A 16,782-nucleotide genomic window follows, 5' to 3' on the forward strand; every position below is an offset into this window, starting at 1 on the left:
TTTGCCTCTCTCATGCAAGGATCATAGAGCATTTTACAAAGGTAGATAAGAATTATTTTCATTTAATAGCTAGGGAAAGAGAGGCACTGAAACTTGAACTCTCCTTCTCCCTTGCCTCAACACACACACACACTCTACCTGAAAAATCTTTGCCAAATGTAGAATCCTTGTTTTCTTTGGAGTGGAGAAGGAAGGAGAATGAACATTTTACATGGGGGAGAGGGAGAAAATTTTTCTAACCATTCCCTTTTAAGGGAAGCTGAAAGCAATGTTAAGGATGGAGTAGTAGCCTTCTGCTTGTTGCAACTATAACAAGCATCACTGAGTCTAATGCAGTAGGACCCTTTCTCATTTGCAAAGTGTCCATCCCTGTAGTAGCTACACACTGTGCAGAATCATTAGACTATTAATATGTAACTCACACTCTTGTGTTCATATTTTAGGGAAAAACACAGAATTTGTCATCCATTAAAAGAAACAAGTTATAAAGTTTCCAGCAGTCAAGAGGACCTTGCCAGAGAGGCAGGGAGCCTGCTTTTTGGGGTGTGTCAGTCTGTGCACAGTGACATGGTTTGTAAGGTAATCTCCCAGTGACCTATTATCTCTGAGGCATTATAACAATCCCTTAGGCCATTAGTCTATTTTAGGGACTCCTGAATCTGCAGAGCTCTAGGTATAGGGAGCCTTTAATCCATTGATCTATGCATGCACTCTTAAATTTTTCATGCAAAAAAAATCCTTAGGCAAGGTAGTTTGTTGTTTGAGCTGTGTGTACCTGATCTAAGTGTAAAATAACTTGTCTTTTTAAAAACACTTGAAAAAACTGCAGTAGTTTACAATGTGGAATAATCACCTGTACAATCCAAGTCACATAACTGCAATAAATAAACCCTGAAACTAGAAAAGAGATTTTTTTTTTCTCTGCTCAGACTGAAAATTGGTCAAACTGACTTTTTTCCCCCTCCAAAATTTGATGATAAAGTTTTGCTCCAGTGGTTTAAACATCACAAGTCAGGTCTCAGCATAAGGCAAATTCTTTTTGTGACACAGAACAGTCTGAAATGACAGGTTTATAATGGATAAGCTGACATAACCTTTACTATAGTGACTCTAGCTGCTGGAATCACACTTCATGTTACCCTCTGAGTTATTTCCTGTATATTCCAATTTACTGCCACTTCATTTAATCCAAAAGTCCTATAAATGGGCCCATTAAATAAATAGTTTTCAAACAAGAAGTCTTACAGCCATTCATTCTCAAACTTTTTAGTTGTAATGTGCAATTATAATGTACACCTATGGCTTTTATCTGCCCTTTATAACGGGGAGATTAACAACCTGTTTTGGCTAGTGGGTAACTCCTAATAAAAGCTAGAGATGACAGATGATAGTTTATTAGGATTTCTTAAATCATCCTTGTATTTCCTTCTCTGCAAGATTTAGGGTTGGTTTGTTTTTTAAACAACAATTCAACACTTTCTTTAATTTGAAAGTTGATATTTATTTATCTTTTTTGGCACATTACCAATGCCCCGTCTTCACCATTCAGTTTTCATTGCAAGTAGGTCATTGAAAAAACTTTTGTTCATAACTGGTTTCTAGTCTTTCTTTTTGTGGTTCACAGTGCTTCAGTGGTTAGGTTTCTGGTTGCTGTTTGAGAGAGGTTAACATCCAAGAAAGCTGTATTCATTGAATTAAAAAATGTAATTCAAAACCTACTAGTAATATCTGCAGAATGTATTGTTTAAATCTAAATTTTAGCTGTAAATTTGTGTCCTTTTACACTCATAGTTGTCGTCATGTAGGTTATTTTTTTAAAAGTGCTCTTACTAGAAGCCATCATATTGCGTAGTACCTCGGACCCTCTCACTTTAGAATTCATCCGTTTTTTTGTTTTTTGGCAAAATCTTGTGTTTGAAATCTCTGTGGTTTAGATTCTTTAACAAATGACATTTTAATCATGCTTATTACAGCAGCGTCTAAGGGACAACCAAGAAAGGGGCCCCATAGTGCTGAGTGGCGTACAAATTAGAGTCCTAAGTGGTCCTTGCCCTGAGGAACTTGCAGTCTAATCAGACAAGGCAGACGTGGGTTGCAGGAAGGACTAGAACACGCAAGCAGCATGAACTATGTGATAGTAGCAAACCTCATGTTAGTTTTGGATGTGGCTTGAACTAATGGAGTTGTATGTGAAATAGAGGTGAAAACCATGATGGACTGTCCCCCTCAGTGCATAGCCTCAAGAAAATCCCACCTCCTTTAATCATTGCCCTCTGAAGCTGCTTTAAACGTTGTAGAGTCCTCAAGGTTTAAACAGGCAGCTTTCTTAAAACATAGCTGATACAAGTCATTTCCATTCAAAAACCTCTAGTTATAAGTTAGTCATTTTAAAAAAAACATGCTTCAGATTGAAATGTGAAAAACAAGGTCTCAGGCAGATGCATTCTTTATATTAATTTTTTCACCTTACCAGAATAAATATTTGTTGTTTTTAAATTGCATGAAGGGGAAGAGGGACAGCCTCAGAGACCTGTTGGTGGCAGGGAAGCTTTACAGTTTGTGATCACCAAGTTATGAAGTTCTCTGGGCACACTGCTGGAGAGGGATGTTGCCCCAAGTGGTGAGTGGACCAGTCACAGAGAGACAATGAGGACTTGTTCCTAAGGCTAGTTTGAGTGATGGTGTGGGGTCAAAGCTTGAGTCTAAATCTTCTGTTTCCCATAGAGGTGGCGAGTATGCAGAAGGCAGTGCCTTGTCCCAGCTGAGAAGAGGAGTGTTTCATGTTGCTACTGTGGTGACGGGCATGCTGTCCAAATGGGGGAAGAATCAGACTCCCAAGGGTCCTCCGCATAGACATTGTGTTACGAATAGCCTGATACAAAGTGGGACAACAGTGCTGATACTGTTCCAGGTCAGGAAGGAGTAATATGTTAGGAAGGGGGAAGATGGAATGTATAGCCCATTAAAAGCTGCTCCCTTGCAACCTAAATGATATGTTGTCCAAACAGGAGGACATAGAGAAGTGGAAATCAGTTTGGGGAGGCCTTGTCTCCCAAAAAAGTGAAAATTCCAGATATCAGACATTTTCCCCACTTTGCTCATTTGTTTCCCTAGCATTGACCTGAATTTGATGGGTTACTTGTTATGGCTCGCCACTGATCGCATCCGACCAGAAGATTTATAGGTTCTTGTCCAATTCAGACTACTGGGTCCAAGAACTCAGAGTTCTATATTGGGAGAGGACTCTCAGGGTGCTTGGTAAAAACACTTACACGGAGGACAATACCAAACTGATAAAACCTTTGAGATTAACTAAAGAATAATGCTATGAAACTTATGACTGCAAAGCAGTAAAAGAATTCCAAACTCCTGTTTGGTAACATTCCTATTCTAAGTACCTTAACCTGACAAACTCTCACCCTTCCTTGAGGAGGTGAAGGACCAGCCTCACTCATGGCATGCCCGATAACACGATGGTGCTGGCTTCCCCAATGGTTAGGAATGTTGAGTAGTTCTACTATACTGCACAAGCTGAGCTGATAGCGTGATAGAAGATAGAATGATAGGTAGATAAAAATATGGTCTATTGAATATAGGAGAAGAAAAAGCCCCTTAAGATATCCTTACATGGTATTTTACAGGATTCTGACACTATATAATTCAGGCCCAACCTACTGTACCCAAACGTTATTTCTGTACCCTAAGAAGTTTATGGATGCACCTACCCTATAGGTTAGTGGATTATGACACTTACTTTCTACATATTAATAAGGATTATTTTACTCTAAAAACTGCCGACCTAGGCTTTCCTGGCGACTTCCAGGTTTGTGGTATACCCTGCGGTTACCAACTGATTGCAGACACTGGATAAACCTGTTCAGTGTTGTGTGTAGTTCCTCTCTTTGGTTCCCCGAAGTTCAGGGACCACTTCTATCTGTGCCAAAGATTGCCAGACTTACTGTTAACTGATTAAACTTTTAGCTGTTTAGCAGATCTTACCGGATACAGGCTGGTAGGCTTTTTGCGTTTCAGCAAAACATATTCTGTGTATAATTATTAGAAAACACATCATATGCCTCAACACATCCTAAGTTCATAGGAATTACTACTGATAAAATACAAGAATCATGTAAGAAATGGATTAATTCAGAAAGAGAAACGTATTACATGATACAGCCGGCTGGATTAGTAGGATATAATAGCTAGCAGAATAATCCTATAGGCTATACTAGTTAAAGCCAAAGTGGTTTTAATCAACTTCCATGAGGCAATCTTGCCTCTTTTTTTCAGGGAAGCACAGTTGGGTGACTGTGCTAAAAATACTCAGTCCGACTCAAACCACCCATATCCGAGAAATTCCAAGTATCGATTCACACGCTACTCATGTTCTTGATTTTATTACTTTGTGTCAAGGAGGGGTCTGAGTCTTTGCTTAGGATTTTTTCCAAATCAGACGTTCTGAATGCAGGTTTCTCACATTGAAGTTCTGCTTACAAGTCTTCTGTTCTCCCTATAAAAGTCTTAGTAAAAGTATCCACCTGCAGCTGTAGTGTGTTGGAAATATTCCAACATGGCTTAGATGTGAATTGATATACACTGGTGTGTCTGCAGCAACTTTTTTTTTTTTTAACTTTGCGTAGTATGTTTGTTTCAAGGGAAGTGAAAGTCTGCGAGGACTTGGATAAATGGATTGAAATGGATTATTTTTGTTGTACCTGCTGCAGCTCCTTTGTATCAAATCAGAATCTTAGTTATCTTCAGTACTAAGTTCTGCCACAACACCTGAGGGACTAGCGTAGGGTTGTTCCCTATCCTATATTTTCTAGTAGATTATCCATTTTACTATTAAGAAAGAAAAGAAAGGTGTATCTCAGAGAGCTGGAAAGGACCCTGAAAGGTCATCAAGTCCAGCCCCCTGCCTTCACTAGCAGGACCAAGTACCGATTTTGCCCCAGATCCCTATGTGGCCCCCTCAGGGATTGAACTCACAACTCTGGGTTTAGCAGGCCAATGCTCAAACCACTGAGCTATCCCAACAAGAGGTCTGGGCCTTCCCTTGTGCGGAACTGTTCTGGATGTACTTGATTTTCCCCTTTCTCAATTTCATTCCATTACTGTTTGTTATGCTCCCTTGTATCACCCTATATAATTCCTCTCCATTCTCTTCAAATATATTCAGCTGGCTGTCGGCTCTCCCTTTGCATGCCTTAACTATGCTGTTGCTAATTGACATGCACGTTGAGTCCCTGAGATGCATTTTTGTAAGAAGCTAGGTCCCCTTGCCATTTTTTAGCAATATTATATGATGTAAATGGTACACTAGAGGAAGCTATTTCCTCTTCGGTGAGGGAAGCATGTTGGTGTTCCAAGACCGTGACAAGTTTCTGGCCCTCTGTACATGATGTCAACCTATGTTGGAGATCTAGTTCAGCAAAGAATGTTGCCTGGCAGTCTTTACCCTGATCCCAAAACCTGGAAATCCATACACATTACCAGGAAACAATGCACTCTCTAAACCTTTTCAGCTGCTGGTGGCTTTCTGAAAGTATTTGGTCCTTTCCCCATAGCAGCAAACTGTGCATGATCCTCCGTCATAAGTGAATAGCTGGCATATGGGGATCCATGTATAAATTTCTCTGTATGTGTAGACTGCAGAGCCTGCTCATTTAAATCTAATAGACTATTGTCTTACAGAAAGTGCCTTCTAGGCAGGCTAGTATATTGTGTTTGAGTCCTACCATGATATTTTAATCTTCAGTTTTAATCATTGTTCTGCATGAAGAAACGCAGACTTCAAGCTGTTGACTCAACTGTTGTCACCGTCCTCCCATACAGGAAACCGTGACCGTCCTTTGATAACAATTGATACACAACCATACCACATCCTTCTGGGATTACCAAGCGACTTTGTTTAGACAGTGGAACCTGCGCTTGCTCTGAGGAGCAGTGATTGTTTCACATGACTTTGTAGCTGGGATTCCTGTGGTTTTATTTAATTGAAATTTCACATAAATGTGCATGCAATAAAGCGGCAACCACTTACTACAAGAGAATACACATCCTAGAAGAAGACGACAGCATGAATGCCAAGCTACCTTGTGTGTGGGGGAGAGGAGGTGAGGGAGGAGGTGTAGAAGTAATATTCACCACAAATGCATCTGCTCCAGTAATCATCCAGAAACTGCTTCCAAAATTAAATCATAACTGTCTGTTTTATCACCTTTCCTAAAAGGGATTTTTCTCACCATCTTGGCCTTGTCTAATGGATCATTAATCAGCACCTCTATACAACATGTCTTCTCTACCTACCTCCTTCATCAGAATAGACCTTGACGCTCTAAATTAAAACGTTTGCTTCTGTGAAAGCGTAAATCTTTGCAACATTTCTGCAAGTAATAGCTCCCCTGTGGGGAACCTGAGCCACAGATAAATGAAGCGATTTCCCACAGACCACAAAGAGTCATGGCACAGCCAGAATTAGGACTTTGGGAATCTGACTTCCAGTCCCATTCTGAGTCCACTAAAGCACATGACCTCTCCTGGATAAATTTTTATGCGTCATGTATTTCTCATGTTAGCTGTAACTTTTTTTTCTTTCTTTTTTTTTTTTTAAGAAGCTATATAGTAAAGCTTATTTTGATTAGAAAAAATTAGCAAGTGTCTCCTTGTGTTACTTATGGTTGATGATGTCACTGTACTGCAAAGTGGTATAGTGGATGGACTGAATATTTTGCACCTATTGTACTTGTCAAGTGGATTCAGTGGGACTGACAATGGGGAAAGGACTCAGTGGCCCAAGGTGCATTGCACAGCTGATAACCTAAACTTAAAATATTTAGTCTCTTCAGTACAAGGTTAGAACATCTCATTAGCCAAGGCTTGTGCTGCCGTCAGCCAAGCTAAACATTCTTTATGCAAAGTTTCTGCAGCAGGAAAGCAACTTTGCATTGACTTGGGCTTCAGAGCCCTAGTACACTGAGCTACCGTAGATAAGCATGCAGGCAAATCTGGATATAGAAGAGCCTCCATGTGTTTAAAATGTTTACAGTGCTATTGCCAGAACTGAATCTGTTTGCAACAGGTCATGCACGTCAGAAGGTGAGGGACATGAGTGTGTTCGTCTTCATTTCAAGATGCAGAAAAGAGTATTAATCTATGTGATGCTTTACAAACATTATTAAAGCCTTAATGCACCTGTGACCTCGGTAAACTCTAATGCTGTTTTGCAGAAGCGTATACTGAGGCACCGAGACTGAGCAGTGAATCCAAGGTTATGCAGCAAGTTAATAGCAGATACAGGAATGGAACCCAAGATTCCTGACTTTAGTCTAACCACTAGACAACACTGCTTCTCATAACTCAACTGTCCACATTTTTACTCAAAGCAGATCTCAACTGGCCCCCTCAGGGATTGAACTCACAACTCTGGGTTTAGCAGGCCAATGCTCAAACCACTGAGCTATCCCAACAAGAGGTCTGGGCCTTCCCTTGTGCGGAACTGTTCTGGATGTACTTGATGTTCCCCTTTCTCAATTTCTGAGAATGGAAGGTCATTTCAATTTTCTACCCCATGCTATGCTGAAGTCTCAGAGCTCAGTGCTAGTTAATGTGGTTGAAGTACCCTCATTCTGACAAGAATCTCTAGAACATGGCTGCATCCTCCACGGAGCAGTGGCTTGGCCAGGTTATGCCCCCAGCTTGGTTTGCCACCATGTTGCCTGACATGACGATTTATAAAATCCCCTTCTGACTTCTAACTTTAAGTAAAATGGTCTTTTAGAAAATCAAAAGTGATGTACTCAAATTTGCTCAATCTACTGGTTTTGCTGTTATGTTGGTGCAGCCCATAGCTGATGGTGGAACGCTTGATTCTGTGCCTTTGGTGACAAATAAAATTTGTATCTCTGTGCTGTGGGAGTTTTTTAATCCAAAAGGGGCCTCAGTGTAGAGAGATGGACTTACCAGCCCAAAGTGAGCACTGAGGCAACTCCAGCCTCTATCAGAAACTAGCCGTGCTGCCTAGTATTACTTTGCTCTTCTGTGATACCTTCCAGAGAGTTACAAGCAAGGGAATTTAACCTCATGATGACCCTATGAATTGGGTAAGTTGCCGTTTTGATTTAGAGAGGGAAACTGAGGCACAGATGAAGTGACTTGCCTAAGGTCATATGCAGTCAGTGGAGAAGGTTCTGGAACCCAGGAGTCCTGCCTTCTGGTTCCTTGCTCTGACCCCACTCCTGTACTCTGAATACTCCTTGGCAGTGCTAAGGATTAACTGTTTACAGCATTTTGAATTGTCTTTTCTTTTCCACTCTGCCTCCTTCCCAGATGCAAACTGGAATCAAGCCGTGTGCCAGCCAGAGAAGATCCTGCTTGGTGGCCATTTGAGATCATGGGGAGATCGCCAGCTACAGCTTGTGGAGGGATTTCACTCTGCCCAGTCATGTCAGGCTGCTTGCTGCCAGAGCCCCAGCTGTGATGCCTTTTGGCTGTTGGAAAAGATGTGTATCCAGGTGAACTGCATGGTTCCCCACCAGTGTCAGGCAAGCAGGACTGACTCCTCAGATTCCATTTTGGTGTTTCTAAAGAAGTCGAAAACTACAGAGCGCTCCTTAAGCTCTCAATGTGAAGGTGAAGTGGAGACTCTGCTTCACAAGTTGTTGGATTGGTGCACGCCAGTCCAAGCCAAAAAGAGACTGCGAAGATCCTTCCGGGAGCTGTTGACCCAAAAACAGAATTTGGCAAATGACAAGAGGGACTTGCTGAAAAGGGATACAAGAGATCTCCTCCCCACCAGGGGGAATGCTGAAAATCTGTCAGCCAGTACCTTGGACAGCACATCTAAGAGCGGCTTGAGTAATATTGGTCTAAAGGATAACCCAGAACCTGGGCCTTCATTGAGGAAGGGGTATGTTCTCAGTGACCATGCAACTCAAGAGAAAACTTCACTGCAAAATGGAACGGACTCAAGAGAAGAGAAAAACCGAAGCCCTGCCTCTCCTGAGAGCCATAGTGTGAGTGAACTGAGTGATCCAGCTGGTAGCGGCTCTCTAGGGGTAAGTGTATGGTACGAAATGGCGACATGAATGGACTGTCTGTTGCTAGTATCAATCTTAACTTTCATCAGTTGAACATTCTTCTGGTTGTCATTTATTATGCAGGCTTTATATTAAGAACACTTAGAAGGCACTTCAGAAATGTGCTCTCAGTCTCCTTGCCGGGAGACGAGGCAGTAGTTTGACTCTGAATTGGGGTAGGATTTGATTTGATTTCTTTAGCCCTTTGGCTTTTGGAAAAAAGATGACAGGCAGACTGCTTCCTGTCCCATATAATACGCACCATAAAAGTGAGAGATAAGGAGAGATGTCTGGTGGGTGTGAAGTAACCAGCAAAAGGTAGGGGAGTGCATGGGTGTTGGAGTCAGTTACCCATAATATATCTGGTTGACCCACAAAATAAAATAAGTAGCTTTCTGTAAGAAGATTGCTGAATTGCTCCAGAATTCAACATGTTACTCTACAGATCTATACTATTTTGTCATGTATCTTCAGATCAGCTTTGCTCTGTAACTGATATGAAATCGTAATTTTTATTTTTAAGACTCATTCTTTCATACTCTGAAGTCCATAAGGGTTTGCATTAGCAGTGGATGAATGAGGATCATTTGGGCTTCTATTCCCAAACAAATAGGAAGTCAGTACAGTATTTCCAGTTGTCAGATCTAAACAGAAATAGACGTGTTTGAAATACTAGGTGTTCGTCATATATGCAAAGAGTCTGATCATAGGCATTGAAGAGTCCCTAATAGGAGTGGCATTGCAAAGTGAATCATGCATTAGGAAGCTACGTTGCTTGAAGATCTCCTGTCATATTGTAAGGATGTGGGATTATTCCAGTGGGCTCCTTTCTCCTGTAGTAACATTCTGGCTTTGGAAAATTAAGAGGATCTGTTCCTCTCCAGCTATGCAAATCTTATGGTGCTAGGTAGTGCTGTGATTGATATCAGCCACCAGCTTGCAGAGCAGGATGTGGAGTGGAGCCAAAGGACACCACTGAGAATTCCAGAGCCAGGTGTGTGTGGAACAACATTGTGGTTTAACTTAGCATGTGCAAATGTTTGTTCTTCCAGAACCTCATGCTACTTAAGAGTGACTCATGAGTTTCTTTGTTTTCTCTCTCTCCTGCAATATTGCAGTATTTCTGGTCTGCCTGAAACATTTCCTTCATCTAGCATTTCATAAGAGATTGAGATTTAAACAGAGATCTCATTCTAACACTCCATATGCACCTGACTTCTGGGGAGACTTCACTATAGCTGACCTTAAACTCTTCTTACCTCTCTCAAGCCTTGTCTACAATGACAAGTTTCTGTATGCACTGCCAAGCCACTTAGTGCGCAGAAACTGCGCAGTTGCAATACAGTAAAAAAAACACCCCTATGAGACGCGTACAGCTTTCTGCGCCTGGGCTACAGTGCTGTGGTGCCAGTGTAGACACCCTTGTCGATTACAGCACTGCAGTTGGCCTCCGGCAGGTGTCCCACAATGCCTGTTCTCACCTCCCTGGTCATCGGTTTGAACTCTACTGCCCTGCCCTCAGGTGACCAACCAGGAGCTCCATGCTGTAAATTCCTTGAGAATTTTGAAAGTCTCCTTCCTGTTTGCTCGGTGACACATACAGTGGTTTCAGCCCATCTTTCCAGGTGACCATGCCTGGTCCACCCACCAGGCAATCTCCCACTTGGAGCAATGCTGAGCTGCTAGACCTCATCAGCATTTGGGGAGAGGAGGCTGTCCAGTCCCAGCTGCGCTCCAGTCATAGGAATTATGATACCTACAGACATGTTATGATGCATGACAGAAAGGGGCCATGACCAGGACACACAGCAGTGCAGGGTCAAAGTGAAGAAGCTGTGGAACGTCTACCACAAGGCCCAGGAGGCAAACCACTGCTCCAGTGCTACGCCCATGAACTGCCGGTTCTACGAAGAGCTGGACGTGATACTTGGTGGCAACCCCACCTCCACTGCGAAGGCCACTGTGGTTACTTCGGTGGCTCACGTGCCAGTTGAGAGGAACCGAGCCAGGAGAGGAAATCTTGGACAAGGAAGGGGAGGGGAGCCCAGAGGCAGAGGATGACTCGGAGGTCAGAGATGCATGTAGCCAGGAGCTCTTCTCTACCCCAGAGGACGCTAGCCAGTGTCGGATCTTGGCAAAGTGCAAACAGGAGAGGAGGCTCTGGTAAGTGGCTTTGGTTTTTGGGAATCACTGAAGTGAGTTGTTGGGGGCAGGAGGGTTGCAGAAAGTAGGCTTGTGTCTGTATGATGCGCGTACCTCCACATACCTAGTCTGAGCAGTGGAACAGGGTGTTGACTGACTCCCTCACTTCATGGGAATCTGCCAAATATTTCCACAAAACTCTCGTGGAGATACTGGGCAATCCACTGCCGCGGGTTCTTTGGCAGAGCTCCTTTGTTTCTTGCCCCATTAAGGGTAACTTTCACACCCTATTGTACCATCACTGGGAGGGGGACCATTGCGGCACACAGGCGAGTCGCATAAGGGCCAGGGCGGAAGCCGCAGTCTTGGAGAAGACCCTCCCTTGATAGCTTGCTGCTGAGAGTGAGCAAGGAATCATCTTCCATAATGAACACAGCCTGTGGAAAATGTGGGGACAGTAATGATTGTAAAGAACCCCTACAGTGCTGGCTCTCCCCAAGAGCCATGTGCCCAGTGTACAGTACAGTCCTGGAACACTGATTTCCCCTGCCCCTGCAGTTACTCACCGTTTTGGGGGTCTTGTGGCTCATGTGTGCATGTCTGGGGTAAGCCAGTTAGTGACAGGTATGGGAATAGTGGCTGTGTTTTAAATCACTGACTCAGTGGTCTGTGTGTTGCAGACAATACTGCTTCTGTAAAATTGTTGCATTTTGGCTTCACAGGTATGACCTTGGAAGCCCAGCCTCCCACTTTATCGCTGGCTGAACGGCTGCACAGAATTAGAAAGCGGCCACGAAGAACTAAAGAAGACTTTCTGCATGATGTCATGATGCGCTCCACGGATGAAAAACAAGAATTGAAGGAGTGGCAGGACAGCGAGAAGGGGGACCAAAAGGAGAATGTGGCGCACCAGAACGAAGCCACGGAGCGGCTCTTAAAGATTATGGAGCGCCAAGCGGACACATTCCAGGCACCACTAGCATTGCAAACTGAGCTGCTCCGTGCCCGCCGTCCCCTAAATCTGCTGTCACAAAACTCTCCCGTGCATCCCCCAGACACCACCAACACACTCTTATCAACCTCCTGACTCGGGTCTATACCCACTTCATTCCACTCCTGCCCCATCACAGTCCAGCCCTGTGGACTCCCAGTAGCCATTGCACTCAACACCCATCCCTCTGCAGGTTAGCCCTGCTGAAGTACAGTACCTGCTGCACTGTACTCCAGAGGACAAGGTTGCATATGATACATGGATATGCACAAATCTTCCAGGGACCCCACCTCCTACTGGGACCCTCCCTTCCTCCTGTCCCCCACAGTGCTGATGTGCTTTTGTTTGTCTCTCTCCTCCAGTGGTTGTTTTTTTAATAAAATTGTTTTGGTTTGAAAGCAATCTTTATGCCATTAATTGAAAGAAAACAGAGCCTTGCAAAGCAAAAGGCAATTTTCTTTAAACCTTCACAGTGCATTGTTTGCACCAATCACAGTTACCTCCTAGCATTACAAGCACTGCATTCCCAAGCATAGCAAAAAATATTAGTGGCTTTCAGCTTCAAATTGCTGCCTCAAGGCATCCTTGATCCTCATGGCCCCACACTGCGCCCCTCTAAAAGCCCTGGTCTCTTGTTCAAATTCAGTCTCCAGGCACTGAACCTCAGTGGTCCAGTCCTGAGTGAACTTTCACCCTTCCCTTCACAAATATTGTGGAGCATACAGCATGTGGCCATATGCATAGGTATGTTGTCATTGGCCTGGTCCAGCCTCCCATAGAGGCAGCGCCAGCATGCCTTTAAATGGCCAAAAGCACGCTCAATGATCATTCTGCATTTGCTCAGCCTGTTGAACCGCTCCTTGCTGCTGTCAAGGTTCTCCGTGTATGGCTTCGTAAGCCACAGCATTAAGGGGTAGGCAGGGTCTTCCAGGATCACAATGGGCATTTCGACTTCCCCTACGGTCCGGGAAGAAAGTCCCTGCTTGCAGCTTCCTGAACAGGCCAGTGTTCTGAAAGATGTGTGTGTCATGCACCTTTCCAGACCAGCCTGTGTTAATGTCTGTGAAATGCCCACAGTGATCCACAAGTGCCTGGAGAACCATCAGAAATACCCCTTCCGATGAATGTACTAGGTGGTCTGGTGCCAGAATTGGAATATGCATGCCATCTGTCACACCACATGCACGCACGCACGCAGTTAGGGAAGCCTATTTGAGCATGTTAACAGAAGCTCCTGCTGGTTATGTTCAGACTGTTAATGAGGATTGCTACTGAGTAGCATGTCCCAAGATTTGCCTGCTTCTTTAGTGCACAGAGTCTATAGCTTCACCAAAGCATGAGAGCCCATTAACTGATAAAGTGGAGAGAATCCTCCTATGTGCATAATAGTGCTTTACCCTTGTATCTTCTGTCAGTGGAGCTGAAAGTACTTTAAACGCCTGAACAAATATAGTTCTTCACCCTTGCATTGAGGGAGAAAACACTGAGACAGAGCAGGTACAAGTGACCTACTCAACACTGCAAGGAGAGAGCGTTTTGCAGAAAAGCCTGAACCCCAAGGCCCAGCTTCCTCCCTGGTATTAGCATTGGCTGGCTGTTTCTGTGTGTATGTTCAAGGGCTTTGATTTTACCAGTGGTGTTAAAATGTGCTCTATAGTCTAATCGAGCTACTAGGACATGTGGCAATGCAGCATCCATTGCCTAGACTGAATGCCAGTAGCATGGTATTAAAGTCATGAATGCCTTTCTTTGGTTTGACCTTTTGACCCAACTCTACCAGTAGAGTCCGTGATGGGGTAATTCAGTTACAAAACCGGTTCCAAATCAAAGATGGAGAAGTGCAACATTTTAAGTGTTCAGCAGATATTATTGAAACAGGATTTGCTCAACAAAATACGCAATGCAGATGTACTCTACAGATAAACCCAGTTAAAGCTGAAATGTCCGGGCTACTAACCAGAGTGGAGCTAGGTGCTATAGAAGGAATTTCTGATGAAAGAGAGGAAATTCTTTTTGTCTGCTTTGATTATTTGTAATAAACTGACTCATGCTGCATGATATGCAGAGGGGGGATGTGTACAAGCTTTCTGATCCCTTTCCCCAAATAGTTTGTGCTGTGACATACACTCATAGAGCTGTTTGACTGCCAGTCATTCAAGGCCTGGGTTGTCTCTTTTAGGGGCAATCTAAAATTAATAACTCCCTGCTGCAGTGAGGGATTCTTAAATAAAAAAGATGCCGGTAGAATCCTCTTCCTTCATACCTGCCCACATCGCAGCTTCAGAAATAGGAATAAGTGACTGACAAATTACCAGTGGGAAATCTGGTTCCCTGCTTTAGTGTCTTTGGCATACTCTACTGTCGCTCTGCCCATTTAAGTGTTGCAAGCACCCCAGCATCTTCTATGGAGCCTGCTATAGCACCTGATATGCCACAATAGCTGATGTATTTAGATCTAAGGGGACTGAGCTGTATGCAGCTGAGCTGTTCTGGAGAAAGAGCCAGGGAGAGGGGGGGCGCGGAAATGCAGGGGAAGCAAAAACAGATAGTAGTCATGTTGGAAGAAAGGAGAGGGAGCTGCAAAGCTTCCTATCAATAGGAGAATAGGTATGGGGGGCTTTGTTCCTCCCTAATTTTAGGAGGAATGTGTGAATATCTTGTAGACATTTGATGCAGTGCAGAACTGAGGGGAATTTGGGGTCAGTTTGAGTTTAAAAAGTAAATCAGCATCCAGTTTCAGACTGAGACATTCTCTTCTTTCCAGGTTCATGCAGGAACATCCATGTCAGAACTCCCAGTGCTGGCTACGTTCTCCAGCCCCATAGCACAGGGTTTGACTGCCACTGGCAAAGCTGAGAAACTCAAGCAGTCAAACAACACTTCCGTCCAGCCTCTTTCCTTAGAGGAGATTCTCCCTACGATCAGTGCTCTGCAGGGGAAAAACACGATGAAGATGCAGACCATTACCGCTATGCCTACTGGTGTTCCCACCAATGACAGCGGTACCACAGTCCAGACTATCCCTGCCACGTCATCAAGCACCTCTACACCAGTGCCAGGTGAGTGTGTACTCCACAGCACCTTCCAGAACCAGACTATCCCACTGAGAGACTGATGAGACATTAAAGCATAGTAAACCCACCACCATGGGACAGTACCTAAATACAGTTTCTCCAGGAGAGTATTGAGGGGGCCTCTTCCAACATGTATGTCGGTTGGGGCCTTTGGCCCATCCTGGGGGTCATGACGTGGGCTGGGATGGGTCCTATACCATAAACCAGGGGTCAGCAGCCTTTCAGAGGTGGTGTGCCAAGTCTTCATTTATTCACTCTAATTTAAAGTTTTGTGTGCCAGTAATACATTTTAACGTTTTTAGAAGGTCTCTTTCTATAAGGCTATAATATGTAACTAAACTATTGTATGTAAAGTAAATAACATTTTTTAAAATGTTTGAAAAGCTTCATTTAAAATTAAATTAAAATTCAGAGCCCCCCGGACCAGTGGCCAGGACCTGGGCAATGTAAGTGCCACTGAAGATCAGGTCACGTGCCACAGGCTGCCTGTCTCTGCCATAAACCACCCCGAGGGCTTCTGGTATAGGCCCATGACAGTCCCTGGCAGAGACCTTGAGGCTGTGGGATTGGATCCTGTATTTGAAATTGCAAATCTCTATATGTCTAGTGAATTTGTTCTCCAAGTACAGCTCAGAAGGAGTGATAATGTCTCCAGTACTGTGATGGTATTAGAGATCTGGCACAAGATGTAATGGCATGAAACCTTGTTTCAGCAACTATCTACAGTACATTGCCCTCCACCAAGCTGAGTGAAAATCCCTCATTTTATTTTGTAAGGTGGTTGCCCATAATGGGGTATGACTCTTCCCCTCCCCCCTTCCCGGAAATGTCAATGTATAGTTCAGTCACACAGAAGCAGTACACTTGGCCATTAGCCATGTCTCACTCTGCAGCAGAGTGTCATGTTTCTATTCACACAGGTGTTCCTAATGGTGATCATTACAGAATGTGTAAAATAACAAAATAACCACAAACAACACTAGGATAAACCAAACTTCACTCACTAGCTTCCTCTATGAGAATCTGTGCATATACACAAGGCACTGTGTGTTGCTCGCCTGATATGACTAGCTGCAGTATAACACAATTCACTAAATTCAGTTCTTGGAAAGACCCAAACTGAATTCTTGTAAATTTAGGATATATTTTGCCCCTGAAAATGGAACAGATGGCTCAGTGGAAAGGAAATGATATGTACTTTGACACTTGGCAGAAAGCCAATCGGCTATCTGAACTAACCAGTTTGCTAGTTTTTTTTAATAAATTCCTCCCCCCGCTAATGTTGGAATTTATATATTATTAAATGTCTTAAAAGTGACTTTCATAGGCAAACATTTGGCTAGTGTCTCACTGCTCCTTTATGAAGTATAAAAAAGACCTGAAAAGTTATTTTCAAAAAAGGATTAGAGATTTTATCTACTTGTTTTTTTTCTGTTAGAAATCCAGATCTCCTTTTCCTTTGGGACACCCTCTGTGTGCTTGGAGCACTAGTGGAATT

The 16,782-nt window shown here is 43.5% G+C and overlaps 1 protein-coding gene across 5 annotated transcripts in view; it reads left to right on the forward strand.

Annotated features, from left to right (window-relative positions):
* The window catches only part of KIAA0319L (KIAA0319 like), a 49,234-nt gene that overhangs the window by 8,891 nt on the left and 23,561 nt on the right, over positions 1-16,782 (forward strand). For 4 of the 5 annotated variants that reach the window (XM_050932542.1, XM_050932543.1, XM_050932540.1 and 1 more), the window contains exons 3-4: positions 8,329-9,056; positions 14,975-15,269. In XM_050932542.1, the coding sequence (XP_050788499.1) occupies positions 8,329-9,056; positions 14,975-15,269 (1,023 nt within the window). Of the gene's footprint in view, positions 1-8,328; positions 9,057-10,209; positions 11,241-11,941; positions 12,404-14,974; positions 15,270-16,782 lie in introns of those variants that run through there. The other variant, XM_050932544.1, reaches the window with a different exon arrangement.

Source organism: Gopherus flavomarginatus, chromosome 22 (genome assembly GCF_025201925.1).
Source record: "Gopherus flavomarginatus isolate rGopFla2 chromosome 22, rGopFla2.mat.asm, whole genome shotgun sequence".
In the NCBI taxonomy this organism is placed as follows: domain Eukaryota; kingdom Metazoa; phylum Chordata; order Testudines; family Testudinidae; genus Gopherus; species Gopherus flavomarginatus.